This window comes from Mercenaria mercenaria, chromosome 6 (assembly GCF_021730395.1).
Source record: "Mercenaria mercenaria strain notata chromosome 6, MADL_Memer_1, whole genome shotgun sequence".
NCBI classification, from domain to species: Eukaryota; Metazoa; Mollusca; class Bivalvia; order Venerida; family Veneridae; genus Mercenaria; species Mercenaria mercenaria.
Window position 1 is genome coordinate 59990706 of NC_069366.1, and position 16504 is coordinate 60007209.

The 16504-nt window shown below is 35.5% G+C and overlaps 1 protein-coding gene across 1 annotated transcript; it reads left to right on the forward strand.

The window, feature by feature from the left end:
* The first annotated feature begins 1768 nt into the window (after positions 1-1768).
* Positions 1769-14077, forward strand: LOC123548768 (39S ribosomal protein L41, mitochondrial-like). Its single transcript, XM_045336303.2, has 3 exons — positions 1769-2162; positions 7190-7287; positions 13841-14077. Exons 1-3 carry the CDS (start codon positions 1877-1879, stop codon positions 14012-14014), a joined length of 558 nt encoding a protein of 185 aa, XP_045192238.1. The 5' UTR covers positions 1769-1876; the 3' UTR covers positions 14015-14077.
* The last annotated feature ends 2427 nt before the right edge of the window (positions 14078-16504 follow it).

Sequence of the window (16504 nt, forward strand, 5' to 3'; positions counted from 1 at the left end):
ATCCAAAATCTGGCAACAATGATTTGGATGGCATCCAATGACACCCCTGACTTGATCAGATAATACTTAATACTCTGTATTAAGGGTGACCAGAAACCATGGATATACATTATTAAACATAATTGATACTTATGTATATAATTATATGTATTTCGGTGAATTGAAATTTCTCTACACTACACGCAGCCACAGGAAAAACTGCAGCAATTACATGGCAGAGACTGAAGCATTCATGAAGACCGTCTTAATGATTGAAGACTCGGCAGAAGAAAGCTCCTCAGTCGTCTTTCTTACAGATGCACTGTCTGTCATGGAAGCTCTGATCAGCAAGAAAGCTCCGCAGCTAGCCAGGAGAATGCAGAGCATGAGTGTAACCTGCAAAGTAGCACTTCAGTGGATTCCATCCCATTGTGGACTTGCAGGCAATGAAGAGGCAGACAAACTGGCTAAGCTAGGAGCTCAGTCAGAACAACCAACAGAACCTGTGAGTTACAAGGGGAAAGTCACCATCATCAAGGCACTAATGAGACAATGCATTATCAATTGAAACAAACTTGTGCAAACTTGTTTCCGAAGTTAGCATTGTAATAAATTGTACAACATTTGACAACAAGGATCAGCTCTTTTTACAGACTTAATAGTCATTTTATTTTTGTTGTAGACTGCTTTGTCTATATTGAAATGGCTATTTCATGGGGACACAAATTTATGGAATTCAACTTTTTAAGATAAAAACGATGGTATTTATGAGCTTGTTAGAAATTAATTACACAACTATGAAATCCATGAAAATTAGCCCCCCACAAGTATTTATGACTTTGCAGTGTTTTTCGGTCATTTTTCTGCATAAGTTAACAGGTCCTAGAGCTGTCAGTCAATTTATTTTCAATTAATATCTTGTCAGGGATAAAAAAAATGAAAATTTAGTTGGAAAATGAAATGCTCATTGATATGAATAGTTGTATGCATGAAAATAAAAAAAACCTCATTTTGCTCTTAAAATTTAAAACTGCATCTTTTAATCAGGCTAGAGAACTGCTTTGCATATGTATTTATATACTAATGATGTTTATGTGCATATAAAGTTATGTCAATGTGCATAGAGCTTCTTGCTAGGACCTGAACCTAGAATTCTTACAAAAGTAAGTGTGTTTCTTTACACTACAAGAAGTGATCCCTTGCTTAGCAACAGAGACATTTATTTTTAAAAATACAAAATATTGCATATGTATGTTATCCTTCAGAAACAGACACATTTACTATAAATCAAAACTTTATTCTATAACAGCAATTGGATTTTGGACTGTTGGAGGTCGAATAATCTTGGAACGAAATGAATGGAATATTTCGATGGTTAGAGAAACTGATGAAAACGATGTATGCCAATCAAAGAGAGTGTTTTTAGAAATATTGACAAATGAATTCGGCTGAGCATAAAGATTACCACGGGTTTTCACCAGAAATGAACCAATTCTTAATTTTTTTCTTTACCCGTTTCCATTTTGGTCCACACGGTCCGTCTTTTTTCCCGAACTGCAATAAATTTCAGATACAACAAACCGAACAAACCGCCTCCGGGGGCAGTTTGGTCGGTTTGACAAACCGGTTAGCGGTTTTTGAAAACAAATGACACAAACCATTTCAAGATCAAAACCAGTTTTACAAAACAAATCGAAAGTTTGGCAAACCGGTTTGAAACCGAACTGAGCTTGTTACAAACAAAAGCGCCCTTAGATTTTGTGGCTTGCTGTTAGTTTTATCTCCGTTAGCTTGAAAGAGCATAAATGCCTCTGCTTGATCCAGACGAAAAATAAATTTGGTAAAAAGAAAAAATCAGATAAAGTTAAGTTTTGTGAGAGTAAGGCGCCTTGATATAATGGCAGGAAAGCACGGTCTGTTTCTCATTCCAAAGCGAAATTTTTCGCTCACGCAAGAACTTTATAGAAAGGGTAAAACAAAAAATGGAAGAATATCCACATACATTCGATACCCGAATATTTACGAAGAACACCCACGATCTGAAAGGAACGACGTCCAAAGACTTCTTAATAAAGGCCGAAAGCTGTTCCCATATGATAAACGCTTGCCAGTTACAGGGAAAAATACAGGTCTCGGAGTTGAAGGTGGTTCAGTTGAAGCTGAACAACTAGCAGCTGTACACCGTAAGTAAAAATGGCTAAGGTGTGGTACAGACTATTATGGTATTAAAGGTGGATAATCAGATTTTGGCCATGTAACGGATATGTTCGAAACTTTAGCATCTGATCATTTACACTCATTTATGTTCACTTAACACTTAATACAAATTAGATTTTCACTGGAGGTATTTTTAAAAGTTCATTTTCCTGTCCTGGTTGCCCAACCAAGATAGAGTTATTTTATCATAAGTATAAATTTGATAAACATACTTTGCCTAAGGAAATGTATAAATATTAGACATATTGTAATATATTTATAAAATATTTGCATTAAAAATTATGTATCTAGATGGAATTCATTAGAAACGCAAGTTTGAAAAATTATTATTACCTCCCTTTGCCTATCTTGGTTGCGCAACCAAGATAGATTGGAAATAAATGAATTCAGAAGCTACACACAGCTTTTAAACTTGCATTTTGGTTCAGATTGTTCAATAGTTGATATGTCTATCAAATGCAAATGTAAAACCAGACATTGTATCGCAATATAAAGAAATACCCAGCTTTTTATATACTTTCATATTAAAGGGGAGTAATTACAAACTTTTATAAAAATAATAAAATATACATTTCAAATAGGAATCTAACTCTATGTAATCGGTCTTTTTATTCTTTAAATAATTCTCTACCAGAATATACAAAAAGTAAAAAATGTCATTAAATGTTGTTCAAATGTGATTGACCACCTTTAATGGTGTATATGGTATTGGTAACTGCTGGGGAAAAGCAATTATTAGTTATCATAATGATAAACTTGGTTAGTATAAGAGAAAACCTGACCTAAACATAAAACTCAGGGGTTCCATTTGACACGGGACCTGTGTCCAGACCCAGGAGATTTTTAAAAGAAACTATAAAGACCCGACATGATACTTGCTTGTGTGTCACTCGGAACCCAGGGGCATTTTCCTTTGATAATCCTTCCTCTTATCATTCATTTCCTCCAATAAAACTGTGTCCGAAATTAACTCGTGAATTCCAAATAAACACTCGCGGACACTAAAAGCACGCATACAGTAATAATGATATGCGTGACATAAGCAGTAAGGTATTGAAGGCAGAGTTAAACTACAGTTGACAGGTGATCGCACGGTGGGACTTGTATAATAACAGCTTGTAAGCTGTCAACACGGTATTTGTTGATCAAAAGATGTGAAAAATCGATAATCTGTGTAATGAAACGACATCCGTTATTGAAAGGAGGGAAGCAAATTTGCAAAAATTTTATTTGATTAGGCAGTCAATTGGTGATGATTACATTACTGAATAAAAAAGATTGATAATCATTATTTTGTCATGTTTGTGTGATTGATACGATTTTATGAGCGGATATAGAAATTTTTTTTGTTGTTACCAAGCAGGGATCATCCTACAAGGCGATTTGAGCAATATCTTCGCTGTAAAGTCGGCCACTTCGCCTAATTATCACCTCCAGGCGAAATCCGAATCGCCGAGTTTTTCTGAGTGTTGTAAACTGTTTACTTAAAGTTGTAAAACTTGATGCATATTGTAGATTAAATTACCGAGAAATCCATAGTCAACCCCGCCTACTCGCCTGTCAAACTTCAGCCAATCGTATCATTAATATCCCACCGTGTTAATCAATAATGTGTCAGCCGCCGCCATTTTGAAAAAATTTCTTTGTGTAAAAAGCCGATAAACTTAGCGAGTGCATGGTCTTAAAACTCTTATGCATCAACAGTATATTATTTATTGATTTTATTTAAAACTTCCTTCAAAAAATATTTCAAATACGGCCAATTTCTATAAATTAATTACCCGGGTGCTGTGGATAAAAAAAATACGATTCCGCGGACGTCTGAACTGCCTTACAAAATTATTGCAAAAAGATCGCCAATATCTACGAGTTTGGTATTATTTTTGAAAAGATTAATAAATACATCAATTAAATGTATAAATCTGAACATTTTGTTGCAAGAATCGGGCATTATTAAAGCACGAGAATCGAAACATAAATGAAAATTTTCACGGCGTTTCGATCTCGCACCTGATAAACTTACGAGTTTCGGACATGTAAATTTCGGATAAAAATTTTAAGGCGACTTTTTCATAGCTAAGTTAATACTTTATTTATACATTCATGAAAATAATAATGCAATAATCAATTTCCTTAAATAATTACTGTTTTATAATTATAGCAAGACCCACAGAAAGTGGAAATATATAATTATAGGCTGGAAACTGAATAATATGCCGATTTTTCTCATTAAATTCCTTGATTTCTCCCTAAATTCTGCGGAGGGAGAAGTCCCTAAAATTTTGACCTAGGATGATCCCTGCCAAGTCTTAGTTTAGGGGGGAAACGCTTTAAATAAGCAGAAATTGTAAGTTTTGAATAGCTATGATGAAAGAAAATAAATTAAAAACAGGTGTATTATTAAGAATTTAAGTCTTAACTTACGTTTTCCATATTTGTCACAGGTCTGTTTTTGCGACGTGATTTTCGGACATATCTGTCTTTTCTTAGGCCTAAAAAAATAATTCTTTGTTTCCGGTAACATGCTGAAAAAAATTAGGTAGGAATTTTTTTTTTGGAAATTTTTTTTATTAGGGGGACTTTTCGGAAATTATATTTTTGTCAAAAAATGATTACAAAAAAGGGGGTTATGCCTTTAGAGCATCAGTAAGTTGATTTCTAACATCACTGGCTATGTTTAAAGCATAAAAAGTTGAAAAAAATATTCTCCAAGGCCATAAAAACATTTAGGGTGGGTCGGGCCAAAAATTTAGGGTCTACAGGTCGGGATACCGGAAACAAACAATTTTTTTTTTTACGCCTTACGAGATTTTCTAGTGCAATCTTGATATTAGTCATTGAAAAGTCTGCATTTAAGAAAGTTATGACAATTGTTGTTAAATCAGCTAATATTTTGAAGCATTTTGATAATATAACATGCAAAGGCATCAAACCCCACCCACCATTCTTGTAATAGTTTATTACTTACAACAGAATAAGCCGTATGATTTTTAGCTCATCTGATTTTTTGAAAAAAAATGATGAGTTATTGTCATCACTTGAGCGGTTGTCGGCGTCGGCGTCGGCGTCTGCGTCGGCGTTGCCTGGTTAAGTTTTATGTTTAGGTCAGCTTTTCTCCTAAACTATCAAAGCTATTGCTTTGAAACTTGGAATACTTGTTCACCATCATAAGCTGACCCTGTATAGCAAGAAACATAACTCCATCTTGCTTTTTGCAAGATTTATGGCCCCTTTTGTACTTAGAAAATATCAGATTTCTTGGTTAAGTTTTATGTTTAGGTCAACTTTTCTCCTAAACTATCAAAGCTTTTGCTTTGAAACTTGGAATACTTGTTCACCATCATAAGCAGACCCTGTACATCAAGAAACATAACTCCATCTTGCTTTTTGCAAGAATTATTGCCCCTTTTGGACTTAGAAAATCAGTTTTCTTGGTTAAGTTTTATGTTTAGGTCAGCTTTTATCCTAAACTATCAAAGCTATTCCTTTAAAACTTGCAACACTTGTTCACCATCATAAGCTGACCCTGTACAGCAAGAAACATAACTCCATCCTGCTTTTTGCAAGATTTATGGCCCCTTTTGGACTTAGAAAATATCAGATTTCTTGGTTAAGTTTTATGTTTAGGTCAACTTTTTCTCTTAAACTATCAAAGCTATTGCTTTAAAACTTGCAACTCTTGTTCACCATCATAAGCTGACCCTGTACAGCAAGCAACATAACTCCATCCTGCTTTTTGCAATAATTATTGCCCCTTTTGGACTTAGAAAAATCATTTTCTTGGTTGAATATTATGTTTAAGTCAACTTTTCTCATAAACTATCAAAGCTATTGCTTTAAAACTTGCAACAGTTTTTCACCATCATAAGTGGACACTGTACATCAAGAAACATAACTCTGTCCTGCTTTTTGCAAGAGTGATGGCCCTTTTTAGACTTAGAAAATCATGGGTAGGACAATATTTCTATTATACAAAAAAAATCAGATGAGCGTCAGCACCCGCAAGGCGGTGCTCTTGTTTATTATGAAATAAATATTAATAAAACAAAAACTTTTGGTTAATATTATTGTATTACCAGCTGCATATTACTAGAGCTATATTAGAAAAATTAGTCCATAATATCGACATGTTGGGACAGGACTCCTGTATTTTTGGAAGGACCCTTCAAAATTTGGACTCAAAGGTCCTGGATCTCTTGGGTTTTCAGGTCTAGTGGAACCCCTGATTTTAACTTAACCAGGTAACACGGAAGCAGAAGCTGATGCTGATCAAGTGATGGAAATATCTCATCATTATTTTAAAAAAAAAAAAAATGTTTTTAGCTTGACTATTCAAAGAATAGTAGCGCTATTGGACTCGCCCATACGTTGGCATCCCCGTCTGCGTCCATATCCTGATTTGGTTAAGTTTTTGTATGTAAGCTGGTATCTCAGTAACCGCTTGTGGGAATGGACTGAAACTTCACATATTTATTCACTTTAATAAATTGACTTACATTGCACAGGTTCCATAACTCTATTTTGCTTTTTTACAAAATTATGCCCCTACTTAGAAATTTTTGGTTAAAGTTTTGTATGTAAGCTTGTATCTCAGTACCCAGTGATGGGAATGGATTGAAACTTCACACACTTGTCCACTGTCATGAGCTGATAAACACTGTGCAGGTAACTGGTTCCATAACCCTGTTTCCCAGTTTTACAAAATTATGCCCCTTTTCGACTTGTATTCATTCAATTGACAAGGCTGTTGAATAGTCGAGCATTGCTGTCCTCAGACAGCTCTTGTTTCTTTAAAGTTTCACTCTTTTACCTGTTTAAGCTCTGTAACTCATGTGAACCATCTAGGGTCCACAATTGGCCAGCTTGTTTACTAAAACAAAATGCTTATTAATATTATCTTTAGAATTAATTCTTGTATAAATAAATCTAAATTACATTTATGTATGTATATGTTCTATCATTGAATGTTTTGCATTTGAATGTATACTTACAGGAGTGCCACCAGTAGGATTTCTCAATAAAAGAGGACAGTTTAAACACATACCAGAATTGCAGACAGAATTTGTGGTTCCAGATCTCTCAAACTTCCATGTAAGTATTCAAAATATCAGTGAAGCTGTAGATTCTGCACGTGCTAACTTGAATTTATAAGCAATATTTGAGCCGCGCCATGAGAAAACCAACATAGTGGGTTTGCGACCAGCATGGATCCAGACCAGCCTGCGCATCCGCGCAGTCTGGTCAGGATCCATGCTGTTCGCTAACAGTTTCTCCAATTCCAATAGGCTTTAAAAGCGAACAGCATGGAGCCTGACCAGACTGCGCGGATGCGCAGGCTGGTCTGGATCCATGCTGGTCGCAAACCCACTATGTTGGTTTTCTCATGGCACGGCTCATTTATGTTTAAAAGTTTCAAGCAGACAATGTGATTTGTAACAAACTGTCTTGTAGCCAGAATAGCTAAGGTACATTTGTATATCCTAGAAGAGGTTTGCTCTTGTAAATGTAACTTTGTACATGTACCATGCATACAGGTCCATTGCAGAATTAAACTGCATTGTACTTGTCCCAAAATATTTTGCACACTTCTATGAGTATGATGATGCAGTAGAAATGTTGCCAAAGTACCGAAAGATATTTGTTCAGTTTATCATTATGTTTATGGTTATATATGCAGGTCCCATAATTCTACTTTGCATTTTTTTCAAAATTATGCCCCCTTTTTGACTTAGCAGATTTTGGTTAAGTTTTTGTATGTAAGCTGGTATCTCAGTGTCCACTTATGGGAATGGATTGAAACTTAACACATTTGTTCACTGTCATAATATGACATGCATTGCATAGGTTCAATAACTTTACTTTGCATTTTTACAAAATTATGCCCCTTTTTAGCTCACCTGAGCACGAAGTGCTCAAAGGTGAGCTTTAGTGATCACCCTGTGTCCGGCGTCCGTCGTCGTCCGTCGTCCGTCCGTCCGTCCGTCCGTCCGTCGTCAACAATTTGACTGTTAACACTCTAGAGGTCACATTTTTGACCCAATCTTAATGAAACTTGGTCAGAATGTTACCCTCAATAAAATCTTGGACGAGTTCGATATTGGGTCATCTGGGGTCAAAAACTAGGTCATCAGGTCAAATCAAAGGAAAAGCTTGTTAACACTCTAGAGGTCACATTTTTGGCCCAATCTTAATGAAACTTGGTCAGAATGTTACCCTCAATAAAATCTTGGACGAGTTCGATATTATGTCATCTGGGGTCAAAAACTAGGTCATCAGGTCAAATCAAAGGAAAAGCTTGTTAACACTCTAGAGGTCACAATTTTGGCCCAATCTTAATGAAACTTGGTCAGGATGTTACCCTCAATAAAATCTTGGACGAGTTCGATATTGGGTCATCTGGGGTCAAAAACTAGGTCACCAGGTCAAATCAAAGAAAAAGCTTGTTAACACTCTAGAGGTCACATTTTTGGCCCAATCTTAATGAAACTTGGTCAGAATGTTACCCTTAATAAAATCTTGGACGAGTTCGATATTTGGTTATCTGGGATCATAAACTAGGTCACCAGGTCAAATCAAAGGAAAAGCTTGTTAACACTGTTGAAGCCGCATTATATGACTGTATCTTCATGAAACTTGGTCAGATTGTTAATATTGATGATCTTAAGGTCCAGTTTGAATCTGGGTCATGTAGGATAAAAACTAGGTCACCAAGCCAAATCAAATGAAAAGCTAGTTTACACTAGAGGCCACATTTATGACCATACCTTAATGAAACTTGGTCAAATCTTGATGATCTATAGCTCAAGTTCAAATCTGGGTTAGGTGGGGTCAAAAACTAGGTCACTAGGTCATATCAAAGGAAAAGCTTGTTAACACTCTAGAGGCCACATTTATGACTATATCTTCATGAAACTTAGTCAGAATATTAAACTTGATGATCTTTAGAGCAATTTTGAATCTGGGTCATGTCGGGTCAAAAACTAGGTCACCGGGTCAAATCAAAGGAAAAGCTAATTAACACTGTAGAGGCCACGTTTATGACCATATCTTAATGAAACTTGGTCAGAATGTTAATCTTGATAATCTTTAGGTCAAGTTTAAATCTGGGTCAGATGGAGTCAAAAACTAGGTCACTAGGTCATATCAAAGGAAAAGCTTGTTAACACTCTAGAGGCCACATTTTTGACTATATCTTCATGAAACTTAGTCAGAATGTTAAACTTGATGGTCTTTAGGTCAAGTTCGAATCTGGGTCATGTCGGGTCAAAAACTAGGTCACGGGGGTCAAATAAAAGGAATAGTTAGTTAACACTTTAGAGGCCACATTTATGACCATATCTTAATGAAACTTGGTCAGAATGTTAATCTTGATGATCTATAGGTCAAGTTTAAATCTGGGTCAGGTGTGTTAAAAAACTAGGTCACTAGGTCAAATCAAAGGAAAAGCTTGTTAAGACTCTAGAGGCCAGATTTATGACTGTATCTTCATGAAACTTAATCAGAATGTTAATCTTGATGATCTTTAGGTCAAGTTCGAATCTGGGTCATGTGGGGGCAAAAACTAGGTCACCGGGTCAAATCAAAGGAAAAGCTAGTTAACACTTTAGAGGCTACATTTATGACCATATCTTAATGAAACTTGGTCAGAATGTTGATCTTGATGATCTTTAGGTCAATAGGTCAGGTGAGCGATACAGGGCCTTCATGGCCCTCTTGTTTGACTTAGCAGTTTTGGGTTAAGGTTTTGTATGTAAGCTGGTATCTCAGTACCCACTAATGGGAATGGATTGAAACTTCACACACTTGTCCATTGTCATGAGCTGATAAGCACTGTCACTGTGCAGGTTCCATAACCCTGTTTTGCATCTTTACAAAATTATGCCCCTTTTTCGACTTGTATTCATTCAATTGACAAGGCTGTTGAATAGTTAAGCGTTGCTGTCCTCCGACAGCTCTTGTTTAGTGAATATAATGGGTTTTTAAAGTTGTAATTAATGCTCACTGCAACAACATTCAATGTGATTAAAGTTATGATGGCTAGCCGCTTAATCATGAAATTTAACTATAAGTTGGAATACTAAGTCATACTGTCTCATCCAGGTAGCTCTGCCCATTAACAACATTTAGATTTTCGTTTTCTAGTTATCAATGGTTTTTAAAGGGGAATAAAACTTCACCCCTTTAGATTTTAAATGCCTGGCAATTATTAATTTGCTAACCATAGGTTAACCACCACATTCAACGAGTGTTAAAGTCAAGCATCAGTTTTGCAAGGCATGCTGCAAAATGTATAGATCTTGCAGTGAAGATGTCTCCAATGGGCACACAGAACATTTTAAATGAGTAAGGATGCCATGGGTTTGAAATCTCTTGTAACATAAATGAATGGTGCTAAGTGCAATAGCTCCACCTAGAAGATGAAGTATCTGCATCCAGCTTTAGAAGGCAGATTGTTCAGTTACTATCTTCAGAGTCATATCTTGTTTAGATATTGCATGGCAAAATTATTAGCTAAATTAGAATACTACAGCACAACAGGGCTTTTCATCCTTATAACAGAGACCTACATATAAGGCCACTTTCAAATCCAAAAATATACTCTTTTTTCCAAACTGTGGCAGAGATATTTCCCAAATGTAAGATTTCCCCAAATCATGCCAACAGATGATTAAGATTTTGTTTACATTTTAGTTTTTCAAGAGGAAGCATTTGTTTGGTATTGATTTTTGTTGCACTATAGCCAAACAGTGCACAGAACCACATGTGACATATTACAAGTCTAATCCATTATGTTCCATGGCCTGGATTTTAGTCTGTTATGTTCAATGGCCTGGATATTAGTCCGTGTTTCAGGAGAGATAAATTAACTTGTCTTTTGGTGTATACTTCCGGTTGATTATTTTTCCCAAAATGGACAATTTCGTGCATAAATTTCCCAATTTGAAAGGCCATGGCCTCTTTCCAATTTCCAGATGAAATGCTCAGCACAATAATACAAATAATACATTCAACTGTTTAATTACTTAGTTTATAATTAAAAGACATTTCATTTGCAGAAAACTAAATTTGTTACCTTTTGATTTACAAGTTTTCAAACTTCCTTTTCAAAGCACACTGGTTAGATTCCTTTTAAATACAATGCAGCCTTTTCATAACAATGCAGTTAATAGATCTATTACATTTACAATAGGGGCCTCCGTGGCCAGGTGGTTAAGGTTGCTGACTTCAAATCACTTGCCCCTCATCGATGTGGGTCCGAGCCTCACTCGGGGCTTTGTACTCTTCATGTGAGGAAGCCATCCAGCTGGCTTGCAGAAGGTCGGTGGTTCTACCCAGGTGCCCACTCGTGATGAAATAATGCACATAGGCGCACCTGGGGTCCTCCTCCACTATCAAAGCTGGAAAGTCACCATATCAACTATAATTGTGTCGGTGCGACGTTGAACCAAACCCAACCAAAAAAAAAAAAACATTTACAATACTCCAAAATATAGAAGTTTTCATGTATTAACACACTAAAATCAAATTTCATGACACCCCCTTTTTACAGGTTCTGATCGACAGTATAATTTTAAAATTAACCCTCTGTAGTTTTAATTTACTTTGAATGTTGTTTTAGAAAGCTTTACAAAACCGCTTATAATATATGCGGTTTTGTAAAGCTTTCTAAAACAGTATAATATATTGAATGTAAAACATCATTCAAAGGGCTGATGGGCTTTCAAGCCTTTGTTTGAAAAAGGACTGTAAGAATTCCATGTACATTAAGCTTACGTTGGGTTAGCACAGTTCAGTTTTTGCCCGTTTTGAAATGTGACTTTGAAACAAAAAATAGCAAACATTTAAAGTGTATCCCATATTTTCTACTTGATTAAAGAATCTGCAGTTAAGTACAAAGAAAATGTCTTTAGGAATTTTCACATAACTTTTACTGCATTGCCATAGGTGTATGTGGAATATTTTGAGACAAATTGCTATTTAGAAAATTTTTGAAATGGACTTTTTCATGTTAGGAATGTTTCTGTCTTTTGGAAAAAATCATAGTTTAAAGTCTGTTTGTAAGCTTTCAGTTTTTAAACACCCTAAGGATATGAAATTCCCTAATCTCAAGTACAATTTGACACAACTAAATAGTAAGTTGCTATTTGTTAATACTGAAACAAAATATTGAAGGTTTTAAATGTTTCAAATTTTCAGGAAATTTTAGGTATTTAATTTTCAAGTATCTCCTCACAACTCACACTTTTCATGAGATTGTTCAGTAAAATGCATATCTCACATAATTAAGAAAAATTTATTTGGGCGGTTATATGTCGGGCGTAATATTTCTCAAGGGCGCAGTCCGAGTGAAATTATTAATATTTGTATAACGTATTACCGCCCGAGTTAAAACCCTGTTTTGCTATAAATTATTTCAATTCTAATATGCCTTAAAATTTAATCTTAAACAGTAGATAAAATATAGTAGCGCTCATTCTTGGTAGTGCAATGAAAACTTTGACGTCACAGCACGTTTACATGACATCATTCTAGCGTTAGTGTCTTTTAACAGAGACAAGTATATTAGAATTGGCATACACAAACAATTGCAGCCAATCGAGACTTGTTTAATATCCACAAGTACCTGACAACTACCTCACATATGATAAGAAGATGAAAGGCTACAGGTGTCAGATTCATTGTCATTGAACCTTTAAAAAAGTCTGTTATTTCAAATGTTTGTTTTTGCCCTTTATAATTATGTCTTCAGTGTTTACTTTTTCATCTATATCAGAACCGTATATGATTATTTCATAAATCAAAACACAACAATTCTGAATTTTACAGAAAATGAAGTATAGAAATAAGAAATATACTGATATAGCAAATACTTCAGTTGGTAACATCTACCTTAAATAGAAATATCATATTTGCGTGACTGCAAACAAGTACTACTAAACATAGTATAATTTAGCTATAAATATATGTTGTTATACAAAAAATTAACATTAGATAACAATAATTTAAGCAATAGCAAGATTTTTAAATAACAAACTTAACTTGGTTATTTTATAAGTTTTTTCATGAAATTAGGACCAGTGATTAGCCCTTATCATGCTGGACACAATTGATTCTGCCTTTGCGACCAGTATAAATAGCCACCCTGATAAGCCACATATCTATTGCTTATCAGTCTGGAATTTTACCAATTTTCAATACCCAGTGTACTATTTTCCCTGTACAAATGTTATTTGGTAATTCATCTCAAAATCAAAAACATGTAAAGAAAACTGATATAATTCCCTACAGTTTGGTGTATAAATTACTATTATTATACGAGGGCTTAGCGCAAGACTATTGTAACGGTATATAAATAAATAACCAGATAGGAATAAATCATGATCAGCCTGCACTTCTGTCCAGTCAGATCAATATCTGCACTGTTCACCATTCATCTGGTATCTTGTTGGTAAGCACCCCTTTTGACAGTTAATGGTACTGTCCAAATTGAAAGCTGGACAAGTTCATTATAGAAATTAAGCAGGTTAAGGGTTAGGATGAGTTTCAGTGTATATATGTTGGATGGATGTTTACTAAAAGGCTTATACTTGTTGATATTTAGATATACTGATTTGAAATATAACTCTGTTTCTTTCCTCTTCAGTTGCAGCCATATGTGCCCTATGATAGAGTACCTGAAGTCAAAAAAGGTCGTCATACAGCAAGAGAACTTTTTGATGCTTTTTATGCTGATGAAATCAAAGAAGACTTTTTTGCTAAACAGGAGGAAAAACAGCCAAAGAAAAAGACATTATTGGACAAATTTAAGAAGACATAATATTGATAGTTTAAGAGATATTATTGTACATGTACTTCATGGAATTAATATTTTTTGAATCTGCTTTGTTTGTTTTGATGTTTCATTATTTCAGAATTAACTATCTATGCGACACACAGTGTCTGAAGTGATTTTGTTTATCACCTATAATTCATTTAGTTGCTTGCAGAGAACTTGTAAGTACTGGTACAGAATCCAGAAATACTGGTTTGTACTGGTACAGAATCCAGGAATACTGGTTTGTACTGGTACAGAATCCAGGAATACTGGTTTGTACTGGAACAGAATCCAGGAATACTGGTTTGTACTGGTACAGAATCCAGGAATACTGGTACAGAATCCAGGAATACTGGTTAGTACTGGTACAGAATCCAGGAATACTGTTTTGTACTGGTACAGAATCCAGGAATACTGGTTAGTACTGGTACAGAATCCAGGAATACTGGTTTGTACTGGTACAGAATCCAGGAATACTGGTTAGTACTGGTACAGAATCCAGGAATACTTGTTTGTACTGGTACAGAATCCAGGAATACTGGTTTGTACAGGTACAGAATCCAGGAATACTGGTTAGTACTGGTACAGAATCCAGGAATACTGGTTAGTACTGGTAGAGAATCTAGGAATACTGGTTTGTACTGGTACAGAATCCTGGAATACTGATTAGGTTAAATGTTATACAGAACGGTTGAAATATGGTGCTTAACTAAAAACAAACTGATTTCAAAACATTTATGAAAATAGTCTAATAGTCTGTTAAGAAAAGTAATCTAGAGCTTTAATTAACACGGTAAACTGGATGTAATGTAGCAATAATGCATGACTTTTTGATGAAAATTGTTCAATTCAGGAAACATTTTTGCTTACAGTTCCCTTATTGATGAATTTGATGAAATAAAAAGTGCCAAAGACAGGAAAACCTGCTTTCCACAGCAAAAAGTGGCTGCCTCTTGTTTACGACACAATTTGGCATGAGCTTGTTAACTTACTTTTTATACGCCCGTTTGAAAAACGGGACGTATTATGGGAACGCCCCTGGCCGGCGGATGGGTGGGCGGGCGGCGTCCACAGACTTTGTTCGGAGCATATCTTCTACATGCATGGAGGGATTTTGATGAAACTTGGCACAGTTGTTCACCATCATGAGACGGAGTGTCATGCGCAAGAACCAGGTCTAAGGTCAAGGTCACACTTAGAGGTTAAAGGTCAAATTCAAGAATGACTTTGTCCGGAGCATATCTTCTACATGCATGGAGGGATTTTGATGAAACTTGACACAGTTGTTCACCATCAGGAGCGCAAGAACCAGGTCCCTAGGTCTAAGGTCAAGGTCACACTTAGAGGTCAAAGGATACAAGAATGAAAACTTTGTCCGGAGCATTTCTTCTTCATGCATAGAGGGATTTTGATATAACTTGTCAAAAATGTTCACCACCATGAGGCGGAGTGTCGTGCGCAAGAACCAGGTCCCTAGGTCTAAGGTCAAGGTCACACTTAGAGGTCAAAGGATACAAGAATGAAAACCTTGTCCGGAGCATTTCTTCTTTATGCATAGAGGGATTTTGATTTAACTTGGCACAAATGTTCACCACCACGAGACGAAGTGTCATGCGCAAGAACCAGGTCCCTAGGTCTAAGGTCAAGGTCACATTTAGAGGCCAAAGGTCAGATACAAGAATGACTTTGTCCGAAGCATTTCTTCTTTATGCATGGAGGGATTTTGATGTAACTTGGCACAATTATACACCATCATGAGAGGAAGTGTCATGCACAGTTCCTTTCTTTAGAATTACTTCCCTTTGTTGTTACTATAAATAGCTTATATTGTAACTTCTTCATTACTAGTCGTAGGGAAAAATTGAGACCACTTTCCTGTAGTACAACATGCATGCTACATCCAATTTTGAGGTGTATTTTGACCAATCTCTACCTGGTAAAGTTTTTATGTGGACTTACAATTTTTTTTTGGATTTTTTTTTTTTTAAAGATTAACTTCCCTTAGTTGTTACTATAAATAACTTATATTGTAACTTTTTTTATATTTGACCATAGGGAAAAACCAAGACCACTTTTCTGTGGTACAACATAGATGTTACTTTCAAATTTTAGGTGTATTTTAAAGTCTCTCTACCTGGTAAGGAATTTTTTTTGTGTACTTAGGAAAACAAAAGACTTACAATGATTACTAAACAACCACAAAATTAAAATTCATTTGCAATACAGCAGCTAGAGTAAAGAAATTTGCTGTGACGGGCGTATATTGTGACATTCTGACACTCTTGTTAAAGTATGTGTTTTAGTGCATCTTGCTAATTTTGTATGGACAATAATTCTAACATGCATTCAGCAATCTCTTTTATACACCCGTTTGAAAGATGGGATGTATACCCCTGGCTGTTGGAAGGGTGGGAAGTCATCATCCACAAACTTCGTACGGAGCATAGGGATTTTGATGTAACTTGGCACAAATGTTTGCCATCATGAGAAGGA

Excerpts from the sequence above, each read along its gene's own strand:
- LOC123548768 (XM_045336303.2), top strand. The coding sequence starts at position 1,877 with ATGGCAGGAAAGCACGGTCTGTTTCTCATTCCAAAGCGAAATTTTTCG. Across the intron at positions 2,163-7,189 it reads ACAACTAGCAGCTGTACACC|GAGTGCCACCAGTAGGATTT; the intron begins GTAAGTAAAAAT and ends GTATACTTACAG. Across the intron at positions 7,288-13,840 it reads CAGATCTCTCAAACTTCCAT|TTGCAGCCATATGTGCCCTA; the intron begins GTAAGTATTCAA and ends TTTCCTCTTCAG.